Source organism: Nerophis ophidion, linkage group LG28, assembly GCF_033978795.1.
Source record: "Nerophis ophidion isolate RoL-2023_Sa linkage group LG28, RoL_Noph_v1.0, whole genome shotgun sequence".
In the NCBI taxonomy this organism is placed as follows: Eukaryota; Metazoa; Chordata; class Actinopteri; order Syngnathiformes; family Syngnathidae; genus Nerophis; species Nerophis ophidion.
The window spans coordinates 673,266-686,019 of record NC_084638.1 but is presented as its reverse complement, the minus strand read 5'-3'; the positions used below and the strand labels follow the sequence as shown (position 1 = coordinate 686,019).

Here is a 12,754-nt window from a genome sequence, read left to right as displayed (position 1 = left end):
AGGTTGAGGTGTGAGGGGTTTAGCGGGGGGTGTATATAGTAGCGATCCGGAAGAGTTAGTGCTGCAAGGGTTTCTGGGAATTTGGGACATGCATGAGGAGGTTGAGGTGGGAGGGGTTTAGCAGGGGGTGTATATTGTAGCGATCCTCAAGAGTTAGTGCTGCAAGGGGTTCTGGGTTCTTGGAATTTGGGACATGCATGAAAAGGTTAAGGTGGGCGGGGTTTGAGGAGGGGTTTAGCGGGGGGTGTATATTGTTGCGATCCGGAAGAGTTAGTGCTGCAAGGGATTCAGAGTTAGTTCACAGTGTGGCGCATATTTGTAACAGCGTTCAAGTTGTTTATACGGCCACCCTCAATGTGACTTTTATGGCTGTTGACCAAGTATGCCTTGCATTCACTTGTGTGTGTGAAAAGCCATAGATATTATGTACCGTTTTAAAAAGTCATACATTTTACTTTTTGAAACTGATACCGATAATTTCCAATATTACAAAATTGCTTCGAGGCCGGTAAGCACAACCAAAATTATTCCGTACATTGGTTATAAGGCGCACTGTCGATTTTTGAGAAAATTAAAGGATTTTAAGTGCGCCTTGTAGTCTGAAAAATACGGTAATTTGTGTTTTTCTACACAATGAGAAAAATCCGTTTTTGACAGGAAACCTCAGGCGGCCTCGCAAAATGGAACATTTAAAGTTTTGGTGTTGTTTACTGGCGTCATATTGCAGTCTACATGTTGAAGCACAGTATCTGCTCCGACAATCCATCAAACGGTGCGGCTTCGTAGCTTACCAAAGTCGTGCTAAAAAAAAATTTGACAGATTTTTGGACGCCGTGTGTAATGTTTTATATTCTCAATGAAACATCAACATTTTGGTGTTGCTTACTCACGGGTTCTTGCTCGTGTCATTTATTGAACAGGCGTCCACTTGCAATGCGTAACTGCCATCTACTGGTCACACTTATCATCACACCACGTACTAAATAAAATAGCTTCGAGGTCGATAAGCACAACCAAAATTATTCCGTACATTAGTTTATTAGGCGCACTATTGATTTTTGAGGAAACTGAAAGGATTTTAAGTGCGCCTTATAGTCTGAAAAATGCGATAATTTGTGTTTTTCTACACAATGAGAAAAATCAGTTTTTGCCAGGAACCTCAGGCGGCCTCGCAAAATGGAACATTTAAAGTTTTGGTGTTGTTTACTGGTGTCATATTGCAGTCTACATGTTGAAGCACAGTACGTCTTACTATTTGCTCCGACAAGCCATCAAACGGTGCGGCTTCGTAGCTTACCAAAGTCGTGCTAAAAACATTTTGACAGATTTTTGAGCGCCGTGTGTAATGTTTTATATTCTCAATGAAACATCAACGTTTTGGTGTTGCTTGCTCACAGGTTCTTGCTCACGTCATTTATTGAGCAGGCGTCCACTTGCAATGCACACCTCTCTCTTATGCGTGGCTGCCATCTACTGATCACACTTATCATCACACCACGTACCAAATAAAATTGCTTCGAGGTCGGTAAGCACAACCAAAATTATTCCGTACGTTAGGATATAAGGCGCACTGTCGATTTTTGAGGAAATTAAAGGATTTTAAGTGCGCCTTATTGTCTGAAAAATGCGGTAATTTGTGTTTTTCTACACAATGACAAAAATCCGTTTTTGACAGGAACCTCAGGCGGCCTCGCAAAATGGAACATTTAAAGTTTTGGTGTTGTTTACTGGCGTCATATTGCAGTCTACATGTTGAAGCACAGTACGTCTTACTATCTGCTCCGACAAGCCATCAAGCGGTGCGGCTTCGTAGCTTACCAAAGTCGTGCTAAAAACATTTTGACAGATTTTTGAGCGCCGTGTGTAATGTTCTATATTCTCAATTAAACATCAACGTTTTGGTGTTGCTTACTCACAGGTTCTTGCTCGCGTCATTTATTGAACAGGCGTCCACTTGCAATGCACACCTCTCTCTTATGCGTGGCTGCCATCTACTGATCACACTTATCATCACACCACGTACCAAATAAAATAGCTTCGAGGTCGGTAAGCACAACCAGAATTATTCCGTACATTAGGATATAAGGCGCACTGTCGATTTTTGAGGAAACTGAAAGGATTTTAAGTCCGCCTTATTGTCTGAAAAATACGTTAATTTGTGTTTTTCTACACAATGAGAAAAATCGTTTTTTGCCAGGAAACCACAAGCGGCCTCGCAAAATGGAACATTTAAAGTTTTGGTGTTGTTTACTGGCGTCATATTGCAGTCTACATGTTGAAGCACAGTATCTGCTCCGACAATCCATCAAGCGGTGCGACTTCGTAGCTTAACAAAGTCGTACTAAAAACATTTTGACAGATTTTTGAGCGCTGTGTGTAATGTTTTATATTCTCAATGAAACGTCAACGTTTTGGTGTTGCTTGCTCGCGTCATTAATTGAACAGGCGTCCACTTGCAATGCACACCTCTCTCTTATGCGTGGCTGCCATCTACTGGCCACACTTATCATCACACCACGTACCAAATAAAATAGCTTCGAGGTCGGTAAGCACAACCAGAATTATTCCGTACATTAGGAGATAAGGCGCACTGTCGATTTTTGAGGAAATTAAAGGATTTTAAGTGCGCTTTGTAGTCTGAAAAATGCGGTATTTCGTGTTTTTCTACACAATGAGAAAAATCCGTTTTTGCCAGGAACTTCAAGCGGCCTCGCAAAATGGAACATTTAAAGTTTTGGTGTTGTTTACTGGCGTCATATTGCAGTCTACACGTTTTTCTTTTGTTGAAGCACAGTATCTGCTCCGACAATCCATCTAACGGTGCGACTTCGTAGCTTAACAAAGTCGTACTAAAAACATTTTGACAGATTCTATATTCTCAATGAAACATCAACATTCTGGTGTTGCTTGCTCACAGGTTCTTGCTCGCGTCATTTATTGAGCAGGCGTCAACTTGCAATGCACACCTCTCTCTTATGCGTGACTGCCATCTACTGGTCACACTTATCATCACACCATGTACCAAATAAAATTGCTTCGAGGCCGGTAAGCACAACCAAAATTATTCCGTACATTAGGATATAAGGCGCACTGTCGACTTTTGAGGAAATTAAAGGATTTTAAGTGCGCCTTATAGTCTGAAAAATGCGGTAATTTGTGTTTTTCTACACAATGAGAAAAATCCGTTTTTGACAGGAACCTCAGGCGGCCTCGCAAAATGGAACATTTAAAGTTTTGGTGTTGTTTACTGGTGTCATATTGCAGTCTACATGTTGAAGCACAGTACGTCTTACTATTTGCTCCGACAATCCATCAAACGGTGCGGCTTCGTATCTTACCAAAGTCGTGCTAAAAACATTTTGACAGATTTTTGAGCGCCGTGTGTAATGTTTTATATTCTCAATGAAACATCAACGTTTTGGTGTTGCTTGCTCACAGGTTCTTGCTCGCGTCATTTATTGAACAGGCGTCCACTTGCAATGCACACCTATCTCTTATGCGTGGCTGCCATCTACTGGTCACACTTATCATCACACCACGTACTAAATAAAATAGCTTCGAGGTCGGTAAGCACAACCAAAATTATTCCGTACATTAGGCGCACTATTGATTTTTGAGGAAACTGAAAGGATTTTAAGTGCGCCTTATAGTCTGAAAAATGCGATAATTTGTGTTTTTCTACACAATGAGAAAAATCAGTTTTTACCAGGAACCTCAGACGGCCTCGCAAAATGTAACATTCAAAGTTTTGGTGTTGTTTACTGGTGTCATATTGCAGTCTACACGTTTCCCATTTGATGAAGCACAGTACGTCTTACTATTTGCTCCGACAATCCATCAAACGGTGCGGCTTCGTGGCTTACCAAAGTCGTGCTAAAAACATTTTGACAGATTTTTGAGCGCCGTGTGTAATGTTTTATATTCTCAATGAAACATCAACGTTTTGGTGTTGCTTGCTCACAGGTTCTTGCTCGCGTCATTTATTGAGCAGGCGTCCACTTGCAATGCACACCTCTCTCTTATGCGTGGCTGCCATCTACTGATCACACTTATCATCACACCACGTACCAAATAAAATTGCTTCGAGGCCGGTAAGCACAACCAAAATTATTCCGTACATTAGGATATAAGGCGCACTGTCGATTTTTGAGAAAATTAAAGGATTTTAAGTGCGCCTTATAGTCTGAAAAATGCGGTAATTTGTGTTTTTCTACACAATGACAAAAATCCGTTTTTGACAGGAACCTCAGGCGGCCTCGCAAAATGGAACATTTAAAGTTTTGGTGTTGTTTACTGGCGTCATATTGCAGTCTACATGTTGAAGCACAGTACGTCTTACTATCTGCTCCGACAAGCCATCAAACGGTGCGGCTTCGTAGCTTACCAAAGTCGTGCTAAAAACATTTTGACAGATTTTTGAGCGCCGTGTGTAATTTTCTATATTCTCAATGAAACATCAACGTTTTGGTGTTGCTTGCTCACAGGTTCTTGCTCGTGTCATTTATTGAACAGGTGTCAACTTGCAATGCACACCTCTCTCTTATGCGTGACTGCCATCTACTGATCACACTTATCATCACACCACATACCAAATAAAATAGCTTCGAGGTCGGTAAGCACAACCAAAATTATTCCGTACGTTAGGATATAAGGCGCACTGTCGATTTTTGAGAAAATTAAAGGATTTTAAGTGCGCTTTGTAGTCTGAAAAATGCGGTATTTCGTGTTTTTCTACACAATGAGAAAAATCCGTTTTTGCCAGGAACTTCAAGCGGCCTCGCAAAATGGAACATTTAAAGTTTTGGTGTTGTTTACTGGCGTCATATTGCAGTCTACACGTTTTTCTTTTGTTGAAGCACAGTATCTGCTCCGACAATCCATCTAACGGTGCGACTTCGTAGCTTAACAAAGTCGTACTAAAAACATTTTGACAGATTCTATATTCTCAATGAAACATCAACATTTTGGTGTTGCTTGCTCACGGGTTCTTGCTCGCTTCATTTATTGAACAGGCGTCAACTTGCAATGCGCACCTATCTCTTATGCGTGACTGCCATCTACTGGACACCACGTACCAAATAAAATAGCTTCGAGGTCGGTAAGCACAACCAAAATTATTCCGTACATTAGGATATAAGGCGCACTGTCGATTTTTGAGAAAATTAAAGGATTTTAAGTGCGCCTTATAGTCTGAAAAATGCGGTAATTTGTGTTTTTCTACACAATGAGAAAAATCAGTTTTTGCCAGGAACTTCAAGCGGCCTCACAAAATGGAACATTTAAAGTTTTGGTGTTGTTTACTGGCGCCATATTGCAGTCTACACGTTTTTCTTTTGTTGAAGCACAGTATCTGCTCCGACAATCCATCTAACGGTGCGACTTCGTAGCTTAACAAAGTCGTACTAAAAACATTTTGACAGATTCTATATTCTCAATGAAACATCAACATTTTGGTGTTGCTTGCTCACGGGTTCTTGCTCGCTTCATTTATTGAACAGGCGTCAACTTGCAATGCGCACCTATCTCTTATGCGTGACTGCCATCTACTGGCCACACTTATCATCACACCACGTACCAAATAAAATAGCTTCGAGGTCGGTAAGCACAACCAAAATTATTCCGTACATTAGCATATAAGGCGCACTGTCGATTTTTGAGAAAATTAAAGGATTTTAAGTGCGCTTTGTAGTCTGAAAAATGCGATAATTTGTGGTTTTCTACACAATGAGAAAAATCCGTTTTTACCAGGAACCTCAGGCGGCCTCGCAAAATTCCAGCGACAAAGAAAGAGAAGAGGAAGCGACGACGCACCCAGTCTCGGGGCCCCAGCGCGGCCAAGAAGATGCGTTACCACGGCGACCCCCCCCTTCGGGATAGCAGCAGCGGCGACTGCAGCAACGACAGCTTCCACAGCGGCGAACACCCGCTGGAGGACTTCACCAACGTGGTGGCCAGAACCACGGAGACGGCGACGCCCACGCAGAGCGGCGTGCCGCGCAGGCAGTCGGCGGAGAGGGGCTTCCGAGACCTGCTGGCCCAGTTGCGTGGCAACAGCAGCATGATCTTCCAAGAAAGCCATTAGAGACGCTCGACGCTTTTATTTTGGAAAACGTTCTTAAACTATTAAGTTACCTCTTCTGTGTACTCGCATGCTATTTATTTTTTATTGACAGTCGAGTTCAAAGGTCAATCAGTTGCTTTTCTAAATAAATGAGCTGGTGTTTAGTCTGATGCCTTCGTGGTCTGCGTGTCGACAACTGTCTCGCTCTTTTTGACGGACGGCGGGGAAAAAGAAGCATTTGTTGTCAGAAAAAGACCTTTTTAGAAAACGAATGCCAAAATGTTGATATTATAACAGGTTTTTTTTTGGTTTGAATTGTTCTTAAAACCTCGTGATTGCTGTGTTTTCTCGGTCAAATAAATGAAATAGATCCATCTCGTCTCTTTTGTCCTAACGACCGTATTTTTCGGGTTATAAGTCGCAGCAGCTGAAAACGCATAATAAAGAAGGAAAAAAAACATAACAGTGGGGTAAAAAAGTATTTAGTCAGCCAGCGATTGTGCAAGTTCTCCCACTTCAAAGGATGACAGAGGTCTGTCATTTCCATCATAGGTACACTTCAACTGGGAGAGACAGAATCCAGGAATTCACATTGTAGGAATTTTAAAGAATTTACTTGTAAATTATGGTGGAAAATAAGTATTTGGTCAATAACAAAAATTCAACTAAATACTATGTAATATAACCTTTTGTTGGCAATAACAGAGGTTTGCACACACAGTAGCTGGTATTTTGGCCCATTCCTCCATGCAGATCTTCTCCAGAGCAGTTATGTTTTGGGGCTGTCGCCGAGCAACACGGACTTTCAACTCCCTCCACAGATTTTCTATGGGGTTAAGATCTGGAGACTGGCTAGGCCACTCCAGGACTTTCAAATGCTTCTTACTGAGTCACTTTTTTTGTGGACTTCTGGATCTGCCTCCCGGGAGCCCTTTGGCCATGGAGACCAGCTGCTGGGTGTCTGCCACACTGGAGTCTGTTTGGAGGGACTGGAGGAGATGTGGATGAGGGGACAGGACTGCAGAGTTTGGAGGGACTGGAGGAGATGTGGATGAGGGGACAGGACTGCAGAGTTTGGAGGGACTGGAGGAGATGTGGATGAGGGGACAGGACTGCAGAGTTTGGAGGGACTGGAGGAGATGTGGATGAGGGGACAGGACTGCAGAGTTTGGAGGGACTGGAGGAGATGTGGATGAGGGGACAGGACTGCAGAGTTTGGAGGGACTGGAGGAGATGTGGATGAGGGGACAGGACTGCGGAGTTTGGAGGGACTGGAGGAGATGTGGATGAGGGGACAGGACTGCGGAGTTTGGAGGGACTGGAGGAGATGTGGATGAGGGGACAGGACTGCAGAGTTTGGAGGGACTGGAGGAGATGTGGATGAGGGGACAGGACTGCAGAGTTTGGAGAGACTGGAGGAGATGTGGATGAAGGGACAGGACTGCAGAGTTTGGAGGGACTGGAGGAGATGTGGATGAGGGGACAGGACTGCAGAGTTTGGAGAGACTGGAGGAGATGTGGATGAAGGGACAGGACTGCAGAGTTTGGAGAGACTGGAGGAGATGTGGATGAAGGGACAGGACTGCAGAGTTTGGAGGGACTGGAGGAGATGCGGATGAGGGGACAGGACTGCGGAGCTAGCACTGAGCGCTGGGACGGAGAGGCTTCGTGGTGTCTTGGCTGGGTGAGCAGGTGTCGGACACCTCAGTCACCTTGGACGTATCCTCGCTCATCCATGCGGACTGGACACTGGCCGAGAGTGGAGTCGGCTGTCTTGGTTGCTTTGTTGGGTCTGCTCCTGTCTCTGGCCATGCTCCCTCCACCCCAGTGGACGATGGCGTGGAACACCGCAGAGGCCACCACAGTGGATATGTTTATTTTACTTTTTATTCATAGCTGTATGTAGAAGTGTCTGCTTGTATCTGCTGCTTTAATGTCTTTAATGTCTTTAATGTCCTCTGTGTTCTTTGATGTTTCCTCTTACACACATGGAAGAGGGATGTGTGCTATGGCTATGAGTTGTTTTTTTCCCTTGGCCTCAGTCTGCACCCCCTCTCCAGGGCCAAGGCTAAGACCGATTTTTTTTATTTTATTCTTCTATTTTATAGTTTACCTGTATCTCATCATTTTTGTAAGAGGGCGCTGGAAGCCGGCAGACCCGTCAGCGATCCTGTTCTGTCACCCTGTAATGTTTTTCTGATCTTGGATGGGATTGTGCTGAAAATTGTAATTTTCCTGAAGGAACTCTCCTGACGGAATAAATAAAGTACTATCTATCCATCTATCTACTCCTTTGTTGCTCGGGCGGTGTGTTTGGGATCGTTGTCATGCTGGAAGACCCAGGCACGTTTCATCTTCAAAGCTCTCACTGATGGAAGGAGGTTTTGGCTCAAAATCTCAGGATACATGGCCCCATTCATTCTTTCCTTAACACGGATCAATCGTCCTGTCCCCTTAGCAGAAAAACAGCCCCAAAGCATGATGTTTCCACCAACATGCTTCACAGTAGGTGTGGTGTTCTTGGGATGCAACTCAGTATTCTTCTTCCTCCAAACACGACCAGTTGAGTTCATACCAAAAAGTTCTATTGTAGTTTGATCTGACCACATGACATTCTCCCAATCCTCTGCTGTATCATCCGTGTATCCATTTTGGTATCAACTCAACTCGTCGTTGAAGTGTACCTATGATGAAAATGACAGACCTCTGTCTTCTTTTGAAGTGGGAGAACTTGCACAATCGCTGGCTGACTAAATACTTTTTTGCCGCACTGGAGTATAAGTCGCATTTTGGGGGGAAATTTATGTGATAAAACCCAACACCAAGAATAGACATTTGAAAGGCAATTTAAAATAAATAAAGAGTAGTGAACAACAGGCTGAATAAGTGTAGGTTATACAGAGGTGGGTAGTAACGCGCTACATTTACTCCCTTACATCTACTTGAGTAACTTTTGGGATAAATTCTACTTTAAGAGTAGTTTTTATGCAACATACTTTTACTTTTACTTGAGTATATTTATAGAGAAGAAACGCTACTTTTACTCCGCTCCATTCATGTACATTCAGCTCGTTACTCGCTACTTTTTTTTAAATCAATCAATTAATGTTTGTTTTGGTTTTTTAAAGTAGAATCCACGCATGCCTGCGTTTCACCAATCAAATGCAGTCACTGGTGACCTTGGACCAATCAAACAAAACCACGTCGAATCCGACTTAAACAAGTTGAAAAACTTATTGGGGTGTTACCATTTAGTGGCCAATTGTACAAAATATGTACTGTACTGTGCAATCTAATAATAAAAGTTTCAATCAATCAATCAAAAGTGTAAAGGCAAAAAGACACTTTTTATTTCAACCGTACTTCCCGTCAAAAGCCTAAAGACTGATCGCACAGTTCCTGTCTTCACAATAAAAGCGCCGCTCCATCCCGCCTGCACTAACAAAATAAGAGTCTCCGAAAGCCAGCGCAAACAAGTTAGCAAACTACGGCGTTTGCCGCCTATGTATTTCTTGTAAAGTGTATAAAAACAAATGTGGAAGCTGGACAAATAAGATGCCAAAAACCAACGACTTTCATGTGGTATTAGACAGAAAAGAAAAACTTATTTTCTCCTCCATTTGAAAACGTGGACGTTATCAGCACTATACTGTCTGATTCCAATCAATGCAAGTCATCAGAATCAGGTAATACACCAACTTATATTCTTGTCTTCTTGAAAGATAGGAATCTATTTGTTAAACATGCGTGTATATTCATTAAAACACCTTCAACATGTCAACAAAAACGGCGAAATTAATAAATATAAGTTATATATATATATGTAGGTGTGGGGAAAAAAATCACAAGACTACTTCATCTCTACAGAAGTGTTTCATGAGGGGTTCCCTCAATCATCAGGAGATTTTAATGGAAGCATTCACAAACAATGGTTTATATCAGCAAAAACGTCTCAACCAACATCGGCCGCAAGTTCCTCACCCTGATCGACAAACACTTCCCCAAAGGCAACACCCTAAGAAAAATATTCAACAAGAACAACATTAAATTGAGCTACAGCTGTATGAATAACATGCAACAAATCATTTCAAACCACAACAAAGCAATTGCAAAAGGACTGCCTACCCCCAGACTAAACGACTCTGAAACCAATAAGGAATGTAACTGTCGCAAGAAACCTGATTGCCCTCTCAACGGAGGGTGCTTACAGACATCAGTCGTTTACCAAGCAAAGGTAACACGCAAGGACATTAACACATCCGACACGTACGTAGGATTAACCGAAGGAGCGTTCAAAACAAGATGGAATAACCACAACGCCTCCTTTAGAAACCAAACTTTGCGGAACTCTACAGAACTCAGCAAACACATTTGGAACCTCAAAGACAATAATGTTGAATATTCAATAACATGGCAAATTCTTGCATCCAGCACACCTTACAACAGTGGTAATAAAAGATGCAACCTATGCTTAAAAGAGAAACTGTTTATTATATATCATCCAGAGCTATCATCCCTCAACAAGCGCAGTGAAATCCTTTCAACATGCCGCCACAGAAGGAAACACCTCCTAGGTAACACATGAGCCAATCACCACACCCTACGCCTGCCTGTACCCACCCACTCTGTGCTCTATATAAACCATTGTATGTGAATGCTTCCATTAAAACCTCCTGATGATTGAGGGAACCCCTCATGAAACACTTCTGTAGAGATGAAGTAGTCTTGGGATTTTTCCCACACCTACATATTGCGTTCTACCACGGTATCGAGCACTATTCTCTGGATAATCCAATCAAGACATATACATATATATATATATATATATATATATATATATATATATATACATCCATTCATTCATTTCCTACCGCTTATTCCCTTTTGAGGTCGCGGGGGGCGCTGGCACCTATCTCAGCTACAATCGGGCGGAAGGCGGGGAACACCCTGGACATATTAATATATATGATATATGTGTGTATATGTATATATGAGGTAGATCACCTCGACTTGGTCATTTATTAAGTAATTGATAAACGTTGAAAAACTTATTGGGGTGTTACCATTTAGTGGTCAATTGTAGGGAATATGTACTGTACTGTGCAATCTACTAATAAAAGTTTCAATCAATCAATGAATGCCTACTGAGGCTATGGTGCTGTTAAGTTATTGTGGCTCAATTTGCCTTAATTTTTTTTATTTTATTCACTATTATTTAATATATATTCTTGTTTTAGTTGCTTAAGAGATATTCCTGGCTCTGAATTTGCTCATTGCCATTTTTATGTTTTTGTGCAATATTTGTTGCCGTAATCATTAAACAAACAGGTTACTCATCAGTTACTCAGTACTTGAGTAGTTTTTTCACAACATACTTTTTGCTTTTACTCAAGTAAATATTTGGGTGACTACTCCTTACTTTTACTTGAGTAATACATCTCTAACAGTACTCTTACTTGAGTACAGTTTTTGGCTACGCTAACCACCTCTGATGTTATATGAGGCATAAATAACCAACTGAGAAGCTATGTTAACCTAACATATTATGGTAGGAGTCATTCTAATAACTAGAACATATACAACATGCTATACCTTTACCAAACTATCTCTCACTACTAATCCATAAATCCCATGAAATCTTATACGTCTAGTCTCTTACGTGAATGAGATAAATAATATTTTGATATTTTACGGTAATGTGTTAATAATTTCACAAATTAGTCGCTCCTGAGTATAAATAGCAAACTATGAAAAAAACTGCGATTTATAATCGATTAGCACGGCATGCTAATCGATGCTAACATGCTATTTAGGCATTATGCCTCATCTGTAGCTATATTTACATCCAGCCTTTCCCTCCATCCACATTAAATGCCAAACAAACACTTACCAATCGACGGCTTTAAGTTGCCCCAGTTTCAAGAGATGCGGAAGTCCTTCGTTTGGTTTTTACCGGCGATGCTAGGACATAGATGGCAAGAATGTCTGGGTATCCTGCGACACACAAAGCAGATGCATTCCCAAAGATAAAGTCAACGAAATCACAAAGGTAAGTGTTGTTGTTAGAGTCCTGATCGGTTGGTCTGCACATTTAACCGGCGATGCTAACGCAGAATAGCGTTAGCATGGCCGAATAGCGTCAATAGCTATCCAGCCTTTCCATCCATCCACATTTAATGCCAAACAAACACTTACTAATCGACGGATTTAAGTTGCTCCACTTTCAAGAGATGCCAAAGTCCTTCGTTTGGTTTTTACCGGCGATGCTAGGACATAGATGGCAAGAATGTCTGGATATCCTGCGACCCACAACGCAGATGCAATCCCAACGATAAAGGTGAGTGTTGTTGTTAGTGTCCTGATCGGTTGGTCTGCACATTTTACCGGCGATGCTAACGCAGAATAGCGTTAATAGCTTCAATTTCTTCTTCAATTTCGTTTTCGCTATCAGCTTCCATACTCCAACCATCCGTTTCAATACACGCGTAATCTGTTGAATCGCTTAAACCGCTCAAATCCGAGTCTGAATCCGAGCTAATGTCGCTATATCTTGCTGTGCTATCCGCCATTGTTTGTATTGGAATCGCTATGTGACGTCACAGGGAAATAGACTGTGGCATCGCAAATAGCGAAAATCAAGCACTTTAAAGCATTTTAAGGGATATTCCGGGAGATGTAAAATTTTGAAAAAAA

The 12,754-nt window shown here is 41.9% G+C and overlaps 2 protein-coding genes across 7 annotated transcripts in view; one reads left to right on the top strand and one right to left on the bottom strand.

The window, feature by feature from the left end:
* The window catches only part of si:ch211-227n13.3 (uncharacterized), a 33,662-nt gene extending 27,227 nt beyond the window's left edge, over positions 1-6,435 (top strand). For all 5 annotated transcript variants that reach the window (XM_061890127.1, XM_061890125.1, XM_061890126.1 and 2 more), the window contains one exon: positions 5,749-6,435. In XM_061890127.1, coding sequence (XP_061746111.1) covers positions 5,749-6,082 — 334 coding nt within the window. In that variant the 3' untranslated portion in view covers positions 6,083-6,435. The remainder of the gene's footprint in view (positions 1-5,748) is intronic.
* LOC133544891 (UDP-glucuronosyltransferase 1A1-like) overlaps positions 1-12,360 on the bottom strand; it is a 118,167-nt gene extending 105,807 nt beyond the window's left edge. For both annotated transcript variants that reach the window (XM_061890122.1, XM_061890121.1), the window contains exons 1-2: positions 12,257-12,360; positions 11,952-12,055 (exon numbers count right to left, since the gene is read on the bottom strand). The gene's annotated coding sequence lies outside the window, so the exon portion shown is untranslated. The remainder of the gene's footprint in view (positions 1-11,951; positions 12,056-12,256) is intronic.
* Positions 12,361-12,754: the final 394 nt, after the last annotated feature.